Source organism: Fusarium odoratissimum, assembly GCF_000260195.1.
Source record: "Fusarium odoratissimum NRRL 54006 unplaced genomic scaffold supercont1.19, whole genome shotgun sequence".
NCBI classification, from domain to species: Eukaryota; Fungi; Ascomycota; class Sordariomycetes; order Hypocreales; family Nectriaceae; genus Fusarium; species Fusarium odoratissimum.
Window position 1 is genome coordinate 424,320 of NW_022158704.1, and position 17,879 is coordinate 442,198.

Below are 17,879 nucleotides of genomic sequence, written 5' to 3' on the forward strand. Positions count from 1 at the left end.
ATCTGCCATACTACCAAGCTGATGAGCTTCATGTAAGTCTACAGATCAAGTACGCAGTGCTTGTGTTACTAGATACTAAATACCGGACTTTTTATTCGCTTTGTAACATGCCGGTTATCGAAAAAAAGATCAACATACCAATAAACGCAACCGGATTCCATGAGTTAATGGGGTAATATTAATAAAGAAAAATATCTAAATGTGGATCAAAATAATGTTTTCTCTGCCATGATTTCTTTGGTCAAAATGGTTAGCCTCCGTGCATGCTAGCCGTGGAAGATCATTGATGCAACAACGTTACTTTTTCGTTGAGTCATAAAGTGAGAACTATGTGTAAAGTTTCGGGATTAGACTCACGGCTGAAACTCTTTCTGAGAAGCTTGTCTTGGTATCTAACCATCCATCGGAAAGCTCAAAACACTAAATAAACTTGTTCCACTAAACACGTATAATAAATATCAGCTCGATCGCGCTCCTATACTCATTTCCATTTGCCATGTTCACCATTTATAATCCTCTTTTCTCCCGAAACATCACTACCTTACAAAAGTAGGGTTTGAAAATGTCCTCCCTCATTAAGACAAGGGTTCTTATCCTGTCAGATACTCACGGATTACGCTTCGAGGAAGATAAGAAACCGCTCGCACCAGTCGACCTTGTCATACATTGCGGTGACCTCACGGAAGATTCTAAACTGGAAGGCTTTCGAGAAACGATTCAACTTCTCAAGGAAGTCGATGCCCCCATCAAGATTGTCATTGCAGGAAATCATGACTTCTCTCTTGACGATGGCGTCTTCAAAAATAAGATAGCAGAAGCAAGCAGAGTTGCACAAGAGGACCTCGAGCAAAGTATCAAGGATGAGTACGGATACTACGGTGAGGCTAAGAGGCTGCTCATTGAGGGAGACCATGGTATCATGTTCCTCAACGAAGGAACGCATGAGATTCGCCTCCAGAATGGCGCCTTGATGAAGGTTTATACCAGTCCATATACTCCTGCTACAGCCGGCAGCACGGATTGGGGCTTCCAGTACAATGGGGCCCATGAGTTTGCTATTCCAAAAGGGATTGACATGGTGGTGACACATGGCCCGCCGCACGGCATAATGGATATGACGCCACAAAGGCAACGAATCGGTTGCCCTCAACTATTCTCTGCCATTGCAAAATCACAGCCCCGAATTCACTGTTTCGGACATGTCCACAACAGTTGGGGCGCAAAGATCGTTTATTGGCGACCACAGATTTCAGAACACCCATCCCATTTCAGCGACATAGACAATGCAAAGTCACGAGTTGTGGAGAGTCTGCCACGCTTGCAAGGGACCAAGCGGGAGTCTCCTGAAGACATGAAAGTTCGTCAAGACAGATTAGAGCGATATGGGTCTCAAAGATGTTGTGTCGCCAGTTACTGCCAGGGCGATGAAGAGCAACTGGCCCCCGGGGAGACCTTGTTCGTCAATGCGGCACTTATGGGAAGCAAGGGACTCACGCAGTATCCGTGGCTTGTAGATATTGAGCTTGAGCGTCATCTAGGCGATGGAAGCTCTACAGATGGCAACTCAACTCAAGATTCTGTAACAATGCCGGATGACGATCACAAGACCCAGCAGCGAAAGTACGGCGTGGCTCTCAATGTAGGTGGGAAAGGTATGAGAGCAAAACTCGATTTGAATGATGATTCCAAGAAAGAACTCTCGTAGAAGAGCGTCAAGGACTTCTTTAATTCTTTGGAAACTGAATATGAATACCAACTATGGACATGGCATCAAATCTTTACTATGACAGGAAGAACGAAGCAGTGGGTTTGATGATTGATAGCGGTACTGTATGAAGGGGCTCCCATTGCCAGTTCTAGAGCCAGTGGATTTGTTCAAGCTCAGGAACGCCCGTTGCGGCCCATGAATTTACCGCTGTCTGAAATGGCACAGAAGTCAAGGCCAGGGGAATAATTCATGTACCCACAGCCAACCGTATCAAACCCGATGGAAGACGGTACCAATGTTCCTGGCACATACCAGCCACATGTATCTGTGACCTGCACAAGGAGATCGGCGTATTGGGAAGAAGTCATCAGATATTGACCGTCAGTACAGCAGAATCCAACCTATTCAGGTGTATGTAGTAGGAATAGGATATGCAATTGCCTACTTGAGTACAAATGTGTCCAACGGAGATTGAAAACAACTTACCACGTCCCCCCAAATAGAATACCAAGCTTGAGTGACCTCACCCACGCCGTTATCCGATCTGTCAAATTGTGCTTTAAGCATATCGACTGCTGTATAGCAATTTCCATGGTTCATAGAGAGACCAGAGTTTTCAAGAAGTTAATTTATTATGCACTTGAAGATGATGAGGATTGATGCCAATGTTTATACATACCCACATCCACAGAACATCTCCGGATCACTCCGTTCCTATCCACCTTCATCCCTCCACTGGCGAGCTTTCAGGTGAAATGAAGGTGCCCTCGGAGTCACGGTGGTAGTGTGGTCAACTGTCAGTCCATCATAGACTCCAACCCCTTGATCATTCACACGTACACTATATACACCATTAGGAGATTTCTCTGGCATCGTGAATCCCGCGCAAACAACAACCGACTGCAGAGCAAGGATGGGGATTGTGGATTTCATGATGACCATATATGTTGTGTGTAGGGGGTTTTGGTAATGCAAGAATCTGAGACTGGAAGTGGTGAGTGACAGGAGTTCAATATCCATGAGTGACAAACTGAAGCCTTTTATATTGCTTTTTGTTGTTCTTGAAGAATAATATCGAAGAGACACAGTGATGTGTTACCAAGCTGAGATTAGAGCTGTAGAATTGTGCCTCATGACTCCCATTTCGTCTGAGATCGAAAGACAAAAGATCTCGGCAGCTTCTAACCTTGTCATTTCAATGCGTAGAGTGTCATGCCGTCTTATCCGCTTCGTGTCAAGGGCCAATGATACAAAATATCCATGTGATGGGATTGGCGGAAGCAAACCCGCAATAGCCGCTAGCCAGCTCAAGGGTCAAAAGGTCCTTCAACATGCGGCTGAATGCTCTTCATACAGCATCTATCTAGCCTCAACGCCTATGTAGCGGCCGCCGGTCAGTAATTCAACATACATCCATGTCATTACAGATCAATGGTGAGTCGGGCTCAGTCGGTTGAATACTAGCTTGCGGCATAGTATTCCTTCGCGTCACAAAATTGCCTCGATAAACCAGGGAATCATCAAAGTCTAAGATATTCACATCTATGATACTGATACTAATTACAGTTAAATCTCGTCACTAATCTCTCATTCTAGATTGAGGCTGGGATCAATGTCACATGGGAGCAAGCTCGGGGTGCGTGAAGTGTAAGTGGCATTGGCAGTCTCCTCGACAAGATTATCAATTTTCAGACTATAATCTGATCAAGTTATTCCATCTGTGATAGCGGTTTGCTATACTATACCAGAATTAGCTGTTAGTATCTTACTCTTGATATCCAAATGGACACTAGTTGACTGGTTCCCATTCCGCTTCAGCCCAAGGCCTTCCACCGGTATCCTTTGCCAACTGCGACATAGACATCCAAGTCGATAGGCCTCCAGTTACCTGGACTATATCATTTTGATTACCTATCCCATCACTCGAGTGCTGAATTTTGCCCTCGCCCATCAAGAAGCGTAGGTATCGCTCTGGCGTAGGCGATGGCTTCGCTAGCACACTGGCCTTATAGCTTTCAAGCGGCACACTCGTCACTTGTATACGATCAGCCCCGTTCGCTTGCATAAGCTCTGCTATCTCAATCATAGACTTGCTATCACTGCTAAGGTGCACCTCAGGCGGTATGGTGCCGACTGGTTGGCTTGCGAGTATGGCGAGTGCCTTGCCAACGTCATACATACTCGTGTAGGAGGTTTTCTGCGCAGGATCCCCTATGGCCTCGTATCGGCCCCTCTTGGTATCGAAGCCAAACCACGGACCGATGGAGTCCTCGAGAAATAGGCCAGCATAGACGCGACACATGCTTATGTTGGGGATGAGCTCTGATGCTAGCTGGAAATGCGCCTTCTTAGCGTCCCATTCTTCGTGTGAAAAGTCGTGCACATAATGGTCGACACCAAACTCGGAAGGGAAATAGAGCTTCACGCCGGACCCAGGAATGCTGCGAAGAAGGGCTTCTTTGAAGTGATGACCACTGGGACCTACACTGTATTTAAGAACAAGCTGTGTCAGGTCTTGTCACAGTCAAACTGAAGTAGACGTACGTATTGATCAGGACATCAACTCCAGCTAGTGCCTCTTGCAAGTTCTCCTCGGCATACAGGCGCAATGATGCGCCGTGTTTCACGAGATTCTCGGCCTTGGGTGAGCGGGAGCGTGCCAGGACTATGATGTCATGGAACCTATCGCGAAATGGCTGTTGGAGAAAGCCCTCAGTAACTTTGGCACCGAGATTACCAGTCGCACCAGCGATTGCTACAGTTGGAAGAACAGACATTTCTAAAGATGCACGGATTGTATATAGTATGAAGGTTGATAAGTGACATGTGAGTAAGTGCTTTGTTGGGGAATAAGATCTAACCTAAAGGTAATATTTATACTCTACGTTAGAGTATTATGTAAGCTTACTTGATGCTTAAATAGACTCTTAATACAGGAAGCAATGTATTTTCTTCCGCTTTATATTATCTTCCGTTGTATACAGATATTAATCTCTTAAATTCTCTCTGTGTAGATAAGAGAATTCAATATCAGGCTAGTGATGATTCTTAATATGTTAATATAATTACATCTTATCCATACAATCAGGGCTATCTTGTTACCTAGGTTAGGTGTGCATAGATGGATACCAGTTCAGCCAATGCTATAAGTAAACTATATGCTTTCTATTATATCCCCTAGCAAGGCGACCGCGAAAAAGGAAATTGTACAAGTCGACATCCATATTCTTTACCACCTTAGACTGTAACAGGAGTGATGATTGGATAGGCGGGTTATGAATGGAATGAAACAACAAAAGTGGCGCCCAAACTCCACGTCATGTTCTTTCCAGTATCGATATCACAATTTTTGAGCTTCAATCATTCTTCAAAAGTTGGGGGTTTTGGTCTTGTTGTACTGCGTCTTGAGAAGATGACGCGGTTAGCTGCGCATTTTCTTGATTATGCCATGTCCACAACCCTTCGAGGTAAACATGAAGGGCACCTTGCTGTATAAATTAGCTGAAAGTTCGAGCAGCCTGATGAGGAGAGCGGAAATCACAGAAAATGGGCTCGTTTACTGATTTTGACAAGTCATCCTTCTGCTACTTCCCACGCTACAAGTGAACGTGATGGTAACAGGAAGGGCTTGACTATTATGCTAGACGATAAGAAGACATCAAAGTCAAACGATAGGTACTTTCATGTTGATAAACAATATCTAATGCCATCACTTGGAAATTCTCCTCAGCGTGCATTCATGGTCCATCTGTGCTGCATCAGGGGTCCCAGATATCGCCGCAAAGAGAAGCTGGCTCAACATTTGCAATTATTGTATGATGTTGCCACAGTGTCAAGTCTAGCAGTCTCACAAATCGTACCCGCGTGTAGTGAGCTGCACGGAGCATCTCTTCGCCACCCTCACGATCGCACCCGGTCTAAGGGAGCCATGAAGTGACCCTGATAAAGCAGGCAGTGTTGATGATGGGAAGTCTTAGGAGGGATGAGTATGGAAATTAAACGTCGCCTTCTAATGACAAGCCGGATGCATCGGCAAATGGCTGATTCGAGTATATTCCAGCTATCATGTAGTCTTGATAGAGAGCGCGGCTCGCGGTTGATGGTCCTATACTGCTAATTGGGAGCTATGACCAGCAGTCCAACACTACAACTACAGTAGTACAGTGTGTTTTACGATATCCAATCAACAGATGCAATGTCTAATTAGTTTGTAACGGTGGTGTTACCCCTCAAAGGCTGAATCACTAAACCGCCAAGCCACCCACGAGGCGTGACACGCGATAGTTCACGAGTCAGACAGGGATGTCTCCGCAAGAGGCCAAGCGTGGTAACTACCGACGAAACGTAGAATGCGGAGAAGATTAACGGAGGATCTTGGGTGACAGGTTCTGCCCAGTAAAGTCAGTTGACGCGCTGTGTCAGCTCGGTGCGCGGTTATCTCCTGGTGGGGTCGCTATCAATCGATTCCTTGTTCGGGCTTGCCTTTACGTAGGAGATTCTGGGATCCGTATCAGCTCAATCTGGGGAAATGGGAAATGAGTCGATGCTTATCATGTGGAGATGCTGCCTTGTTATCAGATATAAGTGAGAATTCGTCGGTTTGTTATCGCTGAAGTTGCTGTCTTTCGAGGCTCGTATTTGGAGAAGGTGAATAGCCGCGATCGCGCTCTCTCACATGCACAGACGGCGGAATGTAGCCGCGTCAATACGTGTGATCAGCGGTATTATGACCGAAATGTCAAGCCACTAATGCTCGTGTACCCCAGATGGACTAACCCGTTCAGGACAGAGATAAGTAGGACCTAGATCGTGGAGGACGCCGAGTCTAGGCCCCTCACGGCCCGTTTCCTTGATTCTCATTTCTCGTCTGCTTTTTTAAAAAGATAATAATGCCCACTTTCCCCTGATCATAATTGACGCGACAACACAGCATAGGTACACATAGTACCGCGCCATAATTCCAACACTCTACTTGTTCCTCCATCTTAATTGCTTCTTCATCTGTAACTGCTGTCCATCATGGAGTCTGCCACCAAAAGCGGCGACGCCGATCAGGCCCTCGCCCGTCTGGGCTACAAGGCTGAGCTCCCTCGAAACCTCAGCATGCTGAGCGTCCTCGGCCTGTCCTTCGCCATCATGGCCGTCCCCTTCGGTCTCTCGACGACAATGTACATCACCTTGACCAACGGCCAAGCTGTCACCGTTCTCTGGGGCTGGGTCCTCGTGTCGCTCATCTCCATGTGCATCGCCGCCTCTCTCGCCGAGATCTGCGCCGTGTTCCCAACGGCCGGCGGCGTGTATTACTGGAGCGCCATGCTCAGCACGCCTCGCTACGCTCCTATCGTCAGCTTCGTCGATGGCTGGCTCACGCTGGTGGGAAATTGGACCGTTACACTTTCGATCAATTTTTCTGGTGCGCAGCTTATCCTTAGCGCCATTACCATCTTCAATGAGGATTTTGTCGCGAATACATGGCAGACTGTCTTGTGCTTCTGGGCTGTGATGCTTGTCTGTGCTTTGGTCAACGCTTTTGGGTCGCGGTACTTGGACCTTATCAACAAGGTCTGCATTTACTGGACCGGCGCGAGTGTCATCATCATTATCGTCACATTGCTTGCTATGGCACCTTCGCGTCGCTCTGCTGAGTTCGTCTTTACTCACTATGATGCTTCGGCAAGTGGCTGGCCTACAGGCTGGTCGTTCTTCGTGGGACTGCTGCAAGGTACGTATGCCAAGCCTTTCGATTAAACGGTCGCTAACTATCCCTAACCAATAGGTGCTTATGTCCTGACTGGCTACGGCATGGTCGCTGCCATGTGCGAAGAGGTCCAGAACCCCGAACGTGAGGTTCCCAAGGCCATCGTCCTCTCCGTCGCTGCCGCCGGTGTCACCGGAATTATTTACCTCATCCCCATTCTCTTCGTCCTTCCCGATGTTCAGATGCTTCTCTCCGTCGCCAACTCCCAGCCTATCGGTACCCTGTTCAAGGTTGTTACCGGTTCTGCTGCTGGTGGCTTCGGTCTCCTCTTCCTTATTCTTGGCATTCTCATGTTCGCAGGCATTGGTGCCCTCACCGCTGCATCTCGCTGCACCTACGCTTTTGCTAGAGATGGTGCTATTCCTGGATACAAGCTCTGGAGTAAGGTCAACCACCGCCTTGACATGCCTGTCAATGCTCTCATCCTCTCTACCGTCGTTGACTGCATCCTCGGATGCATCTACTTTGGCTCTTCTGCTGCTTTCAACTCCTTCACTGGTGTCGCCACCATCTGTCTGTCTTCCTCCTATGGTGTCCCTGTCGCTGTCAACATGGTGCGAGGCCGAAAGATCGTTAAGCACTCTCCCTACCCTCTGGGCAAGTTTGGCCCCATCATCAATGGTATTTGCGTCGTCTGGATCGTCTTCTCCATCGTCATCTTCTGCATGCCCGTTTCTCTCCCTGTTGAACCTGGTACCATGAACTACGCTTCTGCCGTGTTTGCTGGCTTTGCCGCTATTGCCATCGTTTGGTATGCTGCTTATGCTCGAAAGAACTTTACTGGACCGCCAGTCCACGATGACGGTTCCTTCGAGCCTGGCGTGCAGGTCCTCAAGGGCCAGGAAGGTAGTGCGCCCGTACATGAGGGGGCGAGTGATATTCCAGAAAAGGATTCTAATTAAGTTCTGCAGATACCACCAAGACCCCTGTACCATAGTTGTTAGCATATGTAGCAATGCATTCTTGGCTTCTTACTACTCCGGTTGCCGCTGTTCATCTCTGTGTCGACTGCCAATTGACGAGCTTGTACCAGTATGCGCCATGACAGGCTGACAGCCATCCATCTTCGCATGCGACGAGACGTATCGAAGACGATCAAGCCTCAAAGTCAATGACCCCCCGCATGGATGAAATCAACAGCAGGTTATCGCGCACTCATCACAGCTCCGAATCCACCATTGGAATTCCAGCGATTACAGGGGCTAACTCCCCCAACCGGCCTGCCCCTCGAGGTAATAGAAGATATTGGCAGTCCTTAGGCAGAGATCTAAAAGAATGATAGGTACGAGCTTAGGAGGTTTTATATAAGTTTGTAAAATTAAAACAAAGTTTAAATGGCTTTCATACTTTTTTTTATAAATTTTATCCAGGCAATCTAGTAATCCCAAACCCAGCTATTGCTTCTGTCACCGAAAGCCAGCGTGAATCATCCTCTCCAAAACTCTCCGATGATCACCGACGATCAAATTGTATAAAATCAGCGTATCCATATACCACCATCGTTTCCCATCAATACATCCCATTCGCAGCAGTACACACACCATGCTCCAGAAGCGATCTCTTCTCCGGGCCCTCGCCGCTGATGAACACAATCAAACCAGCTTTCTTCAAAAGTTCGTGCAGGCCGCATCTCCAAACCCCCCTGGGGAGACAAGCAAAGCAACAGCAGTCAGCGGAGAATTTTTATCCAGCAAGAACATCCCTTACGAACTGGTCGACGTCAACGGGGACGGCAAAGTTAATGTAATTAGCGACTTTCAAGGCGGAAAAGGCCCTGGCCCGCGCGTCGTGCTAAACGGCCATGTCGATGTTTTTCCCGTTGGTGAACGGTAGCGGCTGGTCTCGAGATCCTTGGTCGGGCGATATAGTCGATGGAAGACTCCACGGGCGTGGAGTCGTAGACATGAAGTCTGGGACTGCTTCGCTCATCATTGCATATGCTTTTTTGTACGAGCGTCGCCATCTCCTGTCGGGTAGTGTTGCCCTTTGCGCTGTCGCTGACGAGGAGACGGGCGGGAAATGGGGTACCAAATATCTCATTGAACAAGACAAGCACAGATGGGGTGGTGACCTCATGCTGTGTGCTGAACCAGGTGGTCTCGAGACTATCAGATTCGCAGAAAAGGGATCGCTGCGATTGACATGTACTATCAAGACCAAAGGCACGTTGGGACCATGTCTTCATCTCAGTGAGGGCGCCATCCGAACAGCCAGTGCTTTCATCTATGAGATCATCAAGTCAGTTGAATCACTACCAGTCGATCTACCAGACGAAATGGAGAGGCGTCTGGAAAAGCCGGAGGTCAAGCGAGCTATCGATCAAGCAATGGGTCCTGGAACTATTACAATCATTGCTCGACCGACCGTTAACGTTGGCACAATTAAGGGCGGTCTCAAAGTCAACATGATCCCAGAAACATGTATGTTCGAGTTGGATATTCGTATGCCAGTGGGGATACGAGAAGACACGGTTCTGGAGCTGATTGATACCATCATCCCGCAGTACGAGCCCGCGAGCAGTACGATCAAGAAGCAAGCTGCTGCGAGTAATCCCTTCAATTACTCGGTAATCGATCATTACATCGTTAGTCATCTGAAGGACAACGCCAAGAGCCTGCGACCAGGTGCCGATGCTCCTGTTCCCATCCCCTCGATGGGCGGATCAGATTGTAAACATTATCGGTATGCTGACATCCCGGCTTACATCTTTGGCTGCAGCCCAGAAACAAGTGAGTATTCCCTACTAAATAAGCCTGAGTATTTTATTGATGGTTCCCCAGTGGCTTCTGTGAATGAGTCAGCGTCAATTGCAGAGTTTCATCACGTTACAAAGATACATTCGTTGGCTGTCTGGGGTTATTTACATCATGTATAAGGTCTAAAATATGAACTCCATGTGTTATCTACAGCCAAAACCTAGGTCTGAAAGTTTATATTCACCTAGCATAACTTGGATCAAGAAGTATCCGAAAGATGCTATTCGCGGTTTGGGAATGGAGCTTATTCACCAATATAAAATTCGAGAGTATATTAACACAAGAGTTTGAAGATATTTGAATCAATCAATAGCGTGGAATGGCCTGCCAAAAGTGTCTATCTTCTGGCTTCTCAAGGTGGCTCAAAAGTTCAAAGGCTCTAGCCCCTTGATGTATAGACACTCAATTCTCAAGGTTTGTTGTGTGTAAGTTATGATGATAACCTTTGTTAAAATAGCTTGTCGGATGTCTAAAGTAAATGAAGGGTCTTGGTTTTTCTTTCCTTGTATTAGCTTGATACATACTCCGATTGCTCTCCCAAGTCCAACACATCTATCTTGATCGATCAACATTCCCGTAGGTGTTACCCAGCATTGCACTGAATTTTACCATCATGCCTGAGAAGAAGATTCTTGCTCTGGGAAGTGGCATGGTTGCAAAGCCATGTGTTGATTACCTGCTCCGGGACAAGAAAAACGTTCTCACAATTGGTCAGTGTTCTACCCATCCTCTCTGAAGCTTTGATGCGCTGATTTTTTGGACACTACCAGCCTGCCGTACTCTTTCTTCCACCCAAAATGTTGCAGCTGAAAGGTCTTCAGCTAAAGCCGCCGCCCTTGACGTCGCTTCACCGGAGCTTGGCCATCACGTCGCCGAACACGACCTCGTCATTTCTCTCGTACCGTTTGTCCACCATGCGGCCATCGTTCAATCGGCTATCAAGGGCAATACAAACGTTATTACCACAAGCTACGATTCTCCTACCCCTGAAGTATCTGACAACCCTTTGCGTTTCAAGGTACGTTGGCCTACCGCCTGTACCAATTTATCTCCCTGTGTAACCTCTGACTCCCCAGTTTTCTTGGTCCCCCCGCGGCGCCTTGCTTTCGCAGCAGATTTCCGCTACCTTTCTCCAAGATGGCAACCTCATTGAGGTTTCCAACAAGGATCTCATGAACAAGGCAGTTCTATACCATGTTCTTGATGGGTACTCGTTTCTTGCGTATCCCAATCGAGATTCCGTACCATATCGTCAAGCTTATGGAATAGCCGAAGCTCACGCCGTCATCCGGGGTTCTCTCAGATACGATGGCAACCCTGCTCTAGGAAAAGCTCTGATTGGCCTTGGCTAGCTTGACACAGGCTCCAAAGCCTGGCTGAATGAGGGTCTGAAGTGGTCTCACATTCAGCAGCAGCTTACAGGCGCAGCTTCTGCCACTGAGGTTGATCTTCTGGCCAAGATAGATGAGGTTTGCAGTTTCCGCTCCCCCGAAGAACGTAGTAAGATCTTGGTCGGCCTCAAGTGGATGGGGCTATTCTCGGATGAAGTCGCTGCCGTCCGCGATTCTCCCCTCGGCACTCTCCGATCAACTGGACAAGATATGCAGCTTCCAGGTCGGTGAGCGAGATCTGTTAATGCTTCAACACAAGTTCGTTATCGAGTGGAAGGACGGAACTAAAGCGAGTATCGATCGAGTGTTCTTGTCGAAAAGGAAGTGTAGCTAATATCACCTGTGATAGAATACAAGCACGTCGGCCCTCGAACTCTTTGGGGAGCCTGGCGGCTACTCGGCCATGGCCAAGTCTGTCGGGTTGACCTGCGGCATTGCCATCCAGCTGCTTCTTGACGACGAGCCAGCCTCCAACAAGCCTGGCGTGATTGCTCCCTACTCCCGCGAGATCTGTGACCCTATCCGAGTCAGAGCCGAAGCCGAGGGGATCAAGCTTGTGGAGCATACTCTCTAGTCATGGCAGTACGGTTATGAACGTGCAGGCGATTCCAATGGCACGTATCTAGACCAGCGGTAGATAGGGCGTTGACGACAGAAGGTGGTGGACTCACAAGAGCTAAAAGTACAATGTTTGTCGATGCTTGTGACTGTTTGGAGTTATTACAGGCTATCAATACCAACGGAACAAAGGCCAATTATGTCAAATTACCGCGATACAGTACCAAAAAGCATTTGATACAGCGACTGTATTGTGAAATTTCGTGGGGGTCAGCGAACTGGAAAAGATAAAAAAGAGTCATGGCCAAAAAAACGTGGTTCCGCCCGGGATCGAACCGGGGACCTTCTCGGTGTTAACGAGATGCCATAACCAACTAGACCACGGAACCTAACTAATTGGATGAAAGAACTGAAAGAGTAGCACCCCATAGCCGGCGACTGAGCGACACGAATTGAGTTGGTCCAAGCACTGGGCTTTAGCGTTACCCTGAACTCGATCAGAAAATATTGGCCAAATAGACATCAGATGCGATAGATGCGATGTCAACTGGTACTAACGTCAAATTAATTTTAGATAATGCGGAAATCTATTCTCGCCATATAAGGAATACTCAAATCGCTATACTAACGTTAGTCTCGTGCCCAACCCCTACAATCCATTAGCCTCGTCTCCATCCACCGCATTATGCACATGATGATTGTTGTTATGGTTCTGCTGCGAAGGGGTATTCCTCGACGCGAGCAGCGACTCAAGTAGAGAGCCAATCTCTGGGTATATCTGTTCAATGTTCGCCAATCCCTCCGGTCCCAGCTGCACCATCACGCTAAACATGTTGGCGAACCGGGCTGCTTCTGTTCCACGCGTCACCGCCGCTTGGAGATCTCTAATGTCGGCTTCTATGCCGCCCGAGTTCTTCTCCGCTATGTCGAGTTCCTCGGCCGCTCGTTTTAGCTCATCGCGTTTAGCGTTGATGGCTGATTCTTGGGTTTTTATCTCTTCGCTCTTAGCTGCACGGCGACTCTCATAGCTTCGTATTGCTTGTGCGATTTCCGGCGGTAAAGACATGTTGTTTTCTTGGAGTGCATGGAGCTGTGGCGCAAGAGCGTCCTCGGCGACGGATTCTTCGACAAGTCGTCGCAGCCTGTCTTGCGACTCAGCTATGTCATCTTGGATCGCTTGTACGCCCAGTTGGGCGGCGCGAAGTTTGCTCATAGCTTCTTGGGACCTGGACCTATGAGGAAATATTTCCTGTTGAGCAATGGCAAGCGAGGAACGTATCGTCCGGACGTGTGCGTCAATTGCTGCGACGAAGGCATTAGTGGCGGGTTTTAACGCTTCCTGAAGATTATTCGGTTCGAGAGAACGAGTAGCATTGGCCTATCAATGTATCAGCATAAGGACTCATCGCATATTGGCCAAACAGACAGTTGCATTTGGGCCGAAAGATGTGGCCATTTGGAACGTAGCCATCGGAGAGCTAAACATCATAAGGCTCTGCGCAGCCGACAGGCGCGAACCTTCTGGCGAACTATGACGGACACGCTTCTCAATTGGTGTGGGTATTGTTGTGGCTGGCCGTTTCAGATGCTTGATGTTGCGAGGTACAGGGGGAGACGGAGGAAACTCTGAGGCGACGGTAATAGACGAGGCCATGTGCTCCTCGCTCTCCTCTGAAGAAGTATCTCGACGCGATCGCGATGGGTCAATTGGTGAGTCTGGAGCGCTATAGTTTGCGGTTCTTCGCCGTCGTCCGGATCGTCGCTCGGCAGTACCAACATCGTCACCAGTGTCGTCTTGAGCATCGGGGGATTGAGGCATTGTTCGAACGAATCGCTTCTTTGCAGCGTGAACATCCTGCGCCATCAATTTTCCAGCATAAGAAGGTTTGCGATCGCGCGCAAGAGACTTCCGAAGCTCTGATTGAAGGTCTTGCAGCGTATCACCTGGATTTCTGGCAACATGGTCTGCGACAAGAGCGAGATCCTCTAGCAGATTGATGGCCCACATCTTAGGAGGTGCTTCGGGAACAATGTCCCATGGCCAGACGCCCATAGCTTTGTATATTCGACGAGCTGCGCGAGCTCCGCGTGTTTGTAAATATGTACCGTGGGGTTCGGGGATGCGAATGGTGTCGATGTTATCGAGGGCGCCGTCGACATCGACGATGGGCGACTGCGCGTTTGGCGGCCGTGTCGAAGGCATCGCGCCTGAGGCGAGGCGAGGGAGAGGAAGCGCGCGCGACTACAGCATACAATTAAATGGAACAAAACTGATATCATATACTGTGATGGTTGCGATAAGATAGTGATGCTCCCAACCGCGGGCAAAAAGCCGGGTCTGGCGCCGTGATTGAACTGGTGATGATCCCCCAGCCACATCATGGAGCGTCGGGTCCAAGTCTGGTGAGTCGACCCGATCTCATGTAAAATCACGTGATATGACAGCTCTTTTCCCGATCCCCGCAGTCATGAACTCATGATGCCATATTATGGTCAATGCCGAGGCTGTAATGATTTGATTTTATGTGAGAATCTCCAAGATATTATTGAGAAGTGTTTTGGTCATGTTACATAACAAATTTGTCTTGTTTTGGTGATTTTCAATTGATCATCAAACTTGGACTGGCCGCGTTCTTAGCGAGGACTAGCACTGTGTCACAAAAGCAAACATCGTCCGATTCTTTGTCGAGGCTTGACATAGAAATGAATTCCCAGCATGCAACGATCAAAAATCTGTCTGACATTACTTTTATCACGAACTTTCATTCTGTGTAGATATACTTATGTTACCTTGATAGATCGCCCAATTAGAGTTTCATATAGTAAGCATGATTGTTTGTGCAATTTGGCCGATCCATCATTTCAAGGACCATGGATACAGGCGCCGAGTTTGATAGTCTGAAACTATGTTTCGGAAGTAAAGTGGGGTTGGTTTCAATCTTTAATAGGCATATGGGCCAATCTCATAAGAGGATAGCTGTAAATTCGAATAATGCCAAAGGATAAATCAGCCCATGATCGATTTCATTGGCATATATCGACTCGACGAGTCTCGAAATAGTATGTTTGTGCTTGCTGAGGCACTTGGAATTATCTTTATGGTTATATTTCAGGAACTATGGGGGACTCAGGTACGTAATCATGCAAAGAATGTGTCTTTCGTATCATATCTATTTCGGACCTAAGTATCCAGAGGCCAGCCTCAACTCGGCGCACTATCTAGAGTATACCTGGCGTGATCCTTATTTCACCCTGTTGTAGTAAGCACCGAGAGCCTTGTCAATAACAGTCTTGACCTTGGAAGCATCCAACTTCTCCTCTCGGTTAAAAGTGTACAGTCCGTTGACCTCCTGCTCAATATCCGCCCTACATATCATTAGTCCCATATCAACACAGGAGTCAAATCACACTTACAGCTGAGTATAGACGAAAGCACAGCAGTGTCCTCCTAAAACAACACCATTGACGAGGCGCTCAATTCTCTCTACCAGGTCATCAGCGTTGGTGGCAGTGGTGTAACCCCAATCGAGGCTATCGCCATCTTCCTTCTTGGCTGGTGCAATGTTGACACCTCCGAATTCGGTGTTCATGACTGGAGCGCCAGGCTTATGCGTAGAGCCCTCGTCAACACCAGGAATGGGTGGTAGGAAGACGCCCCGACCAGCCTTCGGGCCAATGATGCCCTCAAGAGTGGAGCAGGTCTTTTCGATCTCAGGGCCATCGCTATAGTCATGGAACGTGGTTAGATCAGTAAGGACATGCTGCCATCCGCAGTTATCGTTGATACTTCGTGTATCATCAAGGCCCCTAGAGCTGTTAGCACTAGTCTGAAATTGAAGCCGATATACTTACTTGGTAAGATAGTAGAGCTGACGAATGTGGTTACGCTGATCAACGTTATCCTCGAGGTTAGGATAAGCCCAGCTTTCATTCACAGGAGTCCATGTCACGACTGATGGACGGTTGATAACCAGCTTGACAGCTTCAGTCCACTCGGCGTTGAATCGATCAACATACTCAGCACTGAACGCATAAGCATTCGCAATCTCACCCCAGACGAGGAAACCAAGCTTGTCGGCCCAGTAGTAGAAGAGGGGATCCTCAACCTTCTGGTGCTTCCTGCAACCGTTTAGACCCATCTTCTTGGCGAGCTCAATATCCAGCTTGAGGCTCTCGGAGCTAGGAGGAGTCATGAAGGTCTCAGGCCAGTAGCCTTGGTCTAAGCAGAGAGCCTGGAAGTAGGGCTTGTCGTTGAGTCGCCAGGTACCGTCTCCTGTTGTCCAGTTGATGTTTCTCATGCCAGTGGTTGTCTTGACTTCGTCTATGACATTCTCGGCGTCATCATACAGGCGAATGACGAGGTCATAGAGTTGGGGATGCTCAGGAGACCAGAGTGCAACACCATCGCGCCAAGCAAAGTCGTTGTCCAGAGGCGCAGTTTCAGTGACAGACTTGGGTAGCTTGGATCTCTGCTCTTCGGACAGACGCATGTTCAGCTCAACGCCAACGGAACTCGTCTCTCGGGGAAGAGCCTTCCTGTCCGATTTAGCAATAGGAATACCAGAAAAGCTGGATTCGAGCTCGACGGAATAGTCCTTTCCAATTCTTCGTCCCTTGACGGCGATGGTACTTCGAAGCTGGCCAGAGTGGATATCATTGGACTTGATAACAGTGCCATAAGAGCTATCAGTAATACGAGCACTGGGAACAACCTCTAGCCAAACAGACTGCCAGATACCACCAGAGGGAGTGTAGAAGATAGTCTCTGGCTTAGCAGCCCAGTATTGTTTGCCTCGAAGTTGTGTCAGATCATATGCCGAATCATAGACGCGCAAAGTGACTCGGTGGGTAGTAGCATCCTTGGCGGCGTCCACGGCATCTGTGATGTCAATTTCGAAGGGAACGTGTCCACCCCGATGACCACCGACATATTCTCCATTGACCCAAACAGTAGCCTCATAATCAACAGCACCAAATCTCAAGACCAGCTTATGACCCTTCTCCTTCTCCTGCGCTGATCGCAAGTCTGAGATGGCACGCTCATACCACATAACCTCATGAACTCCACGGTCATTGATACCAGAAGCAGGAGATTGGAATACATACGGAACATTGATTTTGGTTTTTGAGTTGGTAGTCTGCGTCGATGAAGCAAAGACGTTGTTCTGAATGAGAGAATGGGCGTCACCCATGATCTTCTGTACCACGCTGTCGTTCTGGCCAGTTTCTTTGCGATTGGCAGAGGTGTCGACATTGACCTTCTCTGGAAGGCCTTTACGCTGCCAATTCTCGTTGAGGCCGGAATCGCCATCATCGAAGAGGAAATCCCATTGTCCGTCGAGGGACTCCCAATGAAGTGGGCTACGCTCGAAATCGGGACGGGGGTACGTCATTTTAGCAGCGATAAAGCCAACGCGCGTTTTTGCAGTATAATATGCCCAACAAAAGGTTCAATTGCAACAGAAAAGTCAAGTGCAAGAGATTGACTGTCAAGATGAATGAAAATGACAACTTTGGTGTTTTTACCGCACGACGATCATTTGTTAAGGGATTCTGCTGATGAGGGGCTCTTGCCTCTCGTAATCAGCAGTGGGTCTCTCTTCACCAAGTCAGAAGCCTCAGATGCGCATGTGAAGCTTTGTGATTGAGTGAGAAAAGTTGGAGATCATCTCCACATCAAATGTCTTGCGTGGATTCTTTTAAAGTGG

General features: G+C 48.2%; 7 protein-coding genes and 1 non-coding gene across 9 annotated transcripts; 4 read left to right on the forward strand and 4 right to left on the reverse strand.

Moving 5' to 3' along the window:
• Nucleotides 1-562: 562 nt before the first annotated feature.
• Nucleotides 563-1,705, forward strand: FOIG_10770 (uncharacterized protein; the record flags this gene model as incomplete). Its single annotated transcript, XM_031211242.1, has 1 exon — nucleotides 563-1,705. The coding sequence occupies one exon, from the start codon at nucleotides 563-565 to the stop codon at nucleotides 1,703-1,705; it is 1,143 nt and encodes a 380-aa protein (XP_031059175.1).
• Nucleotides 1,706-3,279: 1,574 nt separating this feature from the next.
• On the reverse strand, nucleotides 3,280-4,531 carry FOIG_10771 (uncharacterized protein). The gene is made up of 2 exons (XM_031211243.1): nucleotides 4,253-4,531; nucleotides 3,280-4,194 (listed from the first exon to the last, which is right to left on the reverse strand). Exons 1-2 carry the CDS (start codon nucleotides 4,483-4,485, stop codon nucleotides 3,498-3,500), a joined length of 930 nt encoding a protein of 309 aa, XP_031059176.1. The 5' UTR covers nucleotides 4,486-4,531; the 3' UTR covers nucleotides 3,280-3,497.
• Nucleotides 4,532-6,537: 2,006 nt separating this feature from the next.
• Nucleotides 6,538-8,702, forward strand: FOIG_10772 (uncharacterized protein). Of its 2 annotated transcripts, XM_031211245.1 has the most exons (3): nucleotides 6,538-7,430; nucleotides 7,485-8,312; nucleotides 8,378-8,687. In XM_031211245.1, exons 1-3 carry the CDS (start codon nucleotides 6,728-6,730, stop codon nucleotides 8,401-8,403), a joined length of 1,557 nt encoding a protein of 518 aa, XP_031059178.1. In that variant the 5' UTR covers nucleotides 6,538-6,727; the 3' UTR covers nucleotides 8,404-8,687. The 2 variants fall into 2 exon arrangements, with proteins under 2 accessions (XP_031059178.1, XP_031059177.1); XM_031211244.1 differs by having other exon boundaries at nucleotides 7,485-8,702.
• A 565-nt stretch (nucleotides 8,703-9,267) lies between these two features.
• FOIG_10773 (uncharacterized protein) lies at nucleotides 9,268-10,341 on the forward strand (the record flags this gene model as incomplete). Its single annotated transcript, XM_031211246.1, has 2 exons — nucleotides 9,268-10,195; nucleotides 10,247-10,341. 2 exons carry the CDS (start codon nucleotides 9,268-9,270, stop codon nucleotides 10,339-10,341), a joined length of 1,023 nt encoding a protein of 340 aa, XP_031059179.1.
• A 494-nt stretch (nucleotides 10,342-10,835) lies between these two features.
• FOIG_10774 (uncharacterized protein) lies at nucleotides 10,836-12,187 on the forward strand (the record flags this gene model as incomplete). Its single annotated transcript, XM_031211247.1, has 5 exons — nucleotides 10,836-10,932; nucleotides 10,993-11,240; nucleotides 11,299-11,515; nucleotides 11,585-11,840; nucleotides 11,971-12,187. The coding sequence occupies 5 exons, from the start codon at nucleotides 10,836-10,838 to the stop codon at nucleotides 12,185-12,187; spliced, it is 1,035 nt and encodes a 344-aa protein (XP_031059180.1).
• A 299-nt stretch (nucleotides 12,188-12,486) lies between these two features.
• Nucleotides 12,487-12,560, reverse strand: FOIG_10775. The gene has a single exon. It is a non-coding gene; the product is annotated as a tRNA-Val (tRNA).
• A 153-nt stretch (nucleotides 12,561-12,713) lies between these two features.
• Nucleotides 12,714-14,542, reverse strand: FOIG_10776 (uncharacterized protein). The gene is made up of 2 exons (XM_031211248.1): nucleotides 13,598-14,542; nucleotides 12,714-13,549 (listed from the first exon to the last, which is right to left on the reverse strand). The coding sequence occupies exons 1-2, from the start codon at nucleotides 14,372-14,374 to the stop codon at nucleotides 12,821-12,823; spliced, it is 1,506 nt and encodes a 501-aa protein (XP_031059181.1). The 5' UTR covers nucleotides 14,375-14,542; the 3' UTR covers nucleotides 12,714-12,820.
• A 728-nt stretch (nucleotides 14,543-15,270) lies between these two features.
• On the reverse strand, nucleotides 15,271-17,842 carry FOIG_10777 (uncharacterized protein). The gene is made up of 3 exons (XM_031211249.1): nucleotides 16,024-17,842; nucleotides 15,586-15,978; nucleotides 15,271-15,537 (listed from the first exon to the last, which is right to left on the reverse strand). The coding sequence occupies exons 1-3, from the start codon at nucleotides 17,562-17,564 to the stop codon at nucleotides 15,414-15,416; spliced, it is 2,058 nt and encodes a 685-aa protein (XP_031059182.1). The 5' UTR covers nucleotides 17,565-17,842; the 3' UTR covers nucleotides 15,271-15,413.
• Nucleotides 17,843-17,879: the final 37 nt, after the last annotated feature.

What these genes read in the sequence shown, in the direction of transcription:
- FOIG_10771 (XM_031211243.1), bottom strand. Translation starts at nt 4,485, where the DNA reads ATGTCTGTTCTTCCAACTGTAGCAATCGCTGGTGCGACTGGTAATCTC. An exon ending in GTTGATGTCCTGATCAATAC is followed by an intron (nt 4,195 to 4,252) that starts GTACGTCTACTT and finishes TCTTAAATACAG; the next exon opens with TGTAGGTCCCAGTGGTCATC.
- FOIG_10772 (XM_031211244.1), top strand. Translation starts at nt 6,728, where the DNA reads ATGGAGTCTGCCACCAAAAGCGGCGACGCCGATCAGGCCCTCGCCCGT. An exon ending in CTTCGTGGGACTGCTGCAAG is followed by an intron (nt 7,431 to 7,484) that starts GTACGTATGCCA and finishes CCTAACCAATAG; the next exon opens with GTGCTTATGTCCTGACTGGC.
- FOIG_10776 (XM_031211248.1), bottom strand. Translation starts at nt 14,374, where the DNA reads ATGCCTTCGACACGGCCGCCAAACGCGCAGTCGCCCATCGTCGATGTC. An exon ending in CTTTCGGCCCAAATGCAACT is followed by an intron (nt 13,550 to 13,597) that starts GTCTGTTTGGCC and finishes ATACATTGATAG; the next exon opens with GCCAATGCTACTCGTTCTCT.
- FOIG_10777 (XM_031211249.1), bottom strand. Translation starts at nt 17,564, where the DNA reads ATGACGTACCCCCGTCCCGATTTCGAGCGTAGCCCACTTCATTGGGAG. An exon ending in CAGCTCTACTATCTTACCAA is followed by an intron (nt 15,979 to 16,023) that starts GTAAGTATATCG and finishes TAACAGCTCTAG; the next exon opens with GGGCCTTGATGATACACGAA. An exon ending in GCTTTCGTCTATACTCAGCT is followed by an intron (nt 15,538 to 15,585) that starts GTAAGTGTGATT and finishes AATGATATGTAG; the next exon opens with GGCGGATATTGAGCAGGAGG.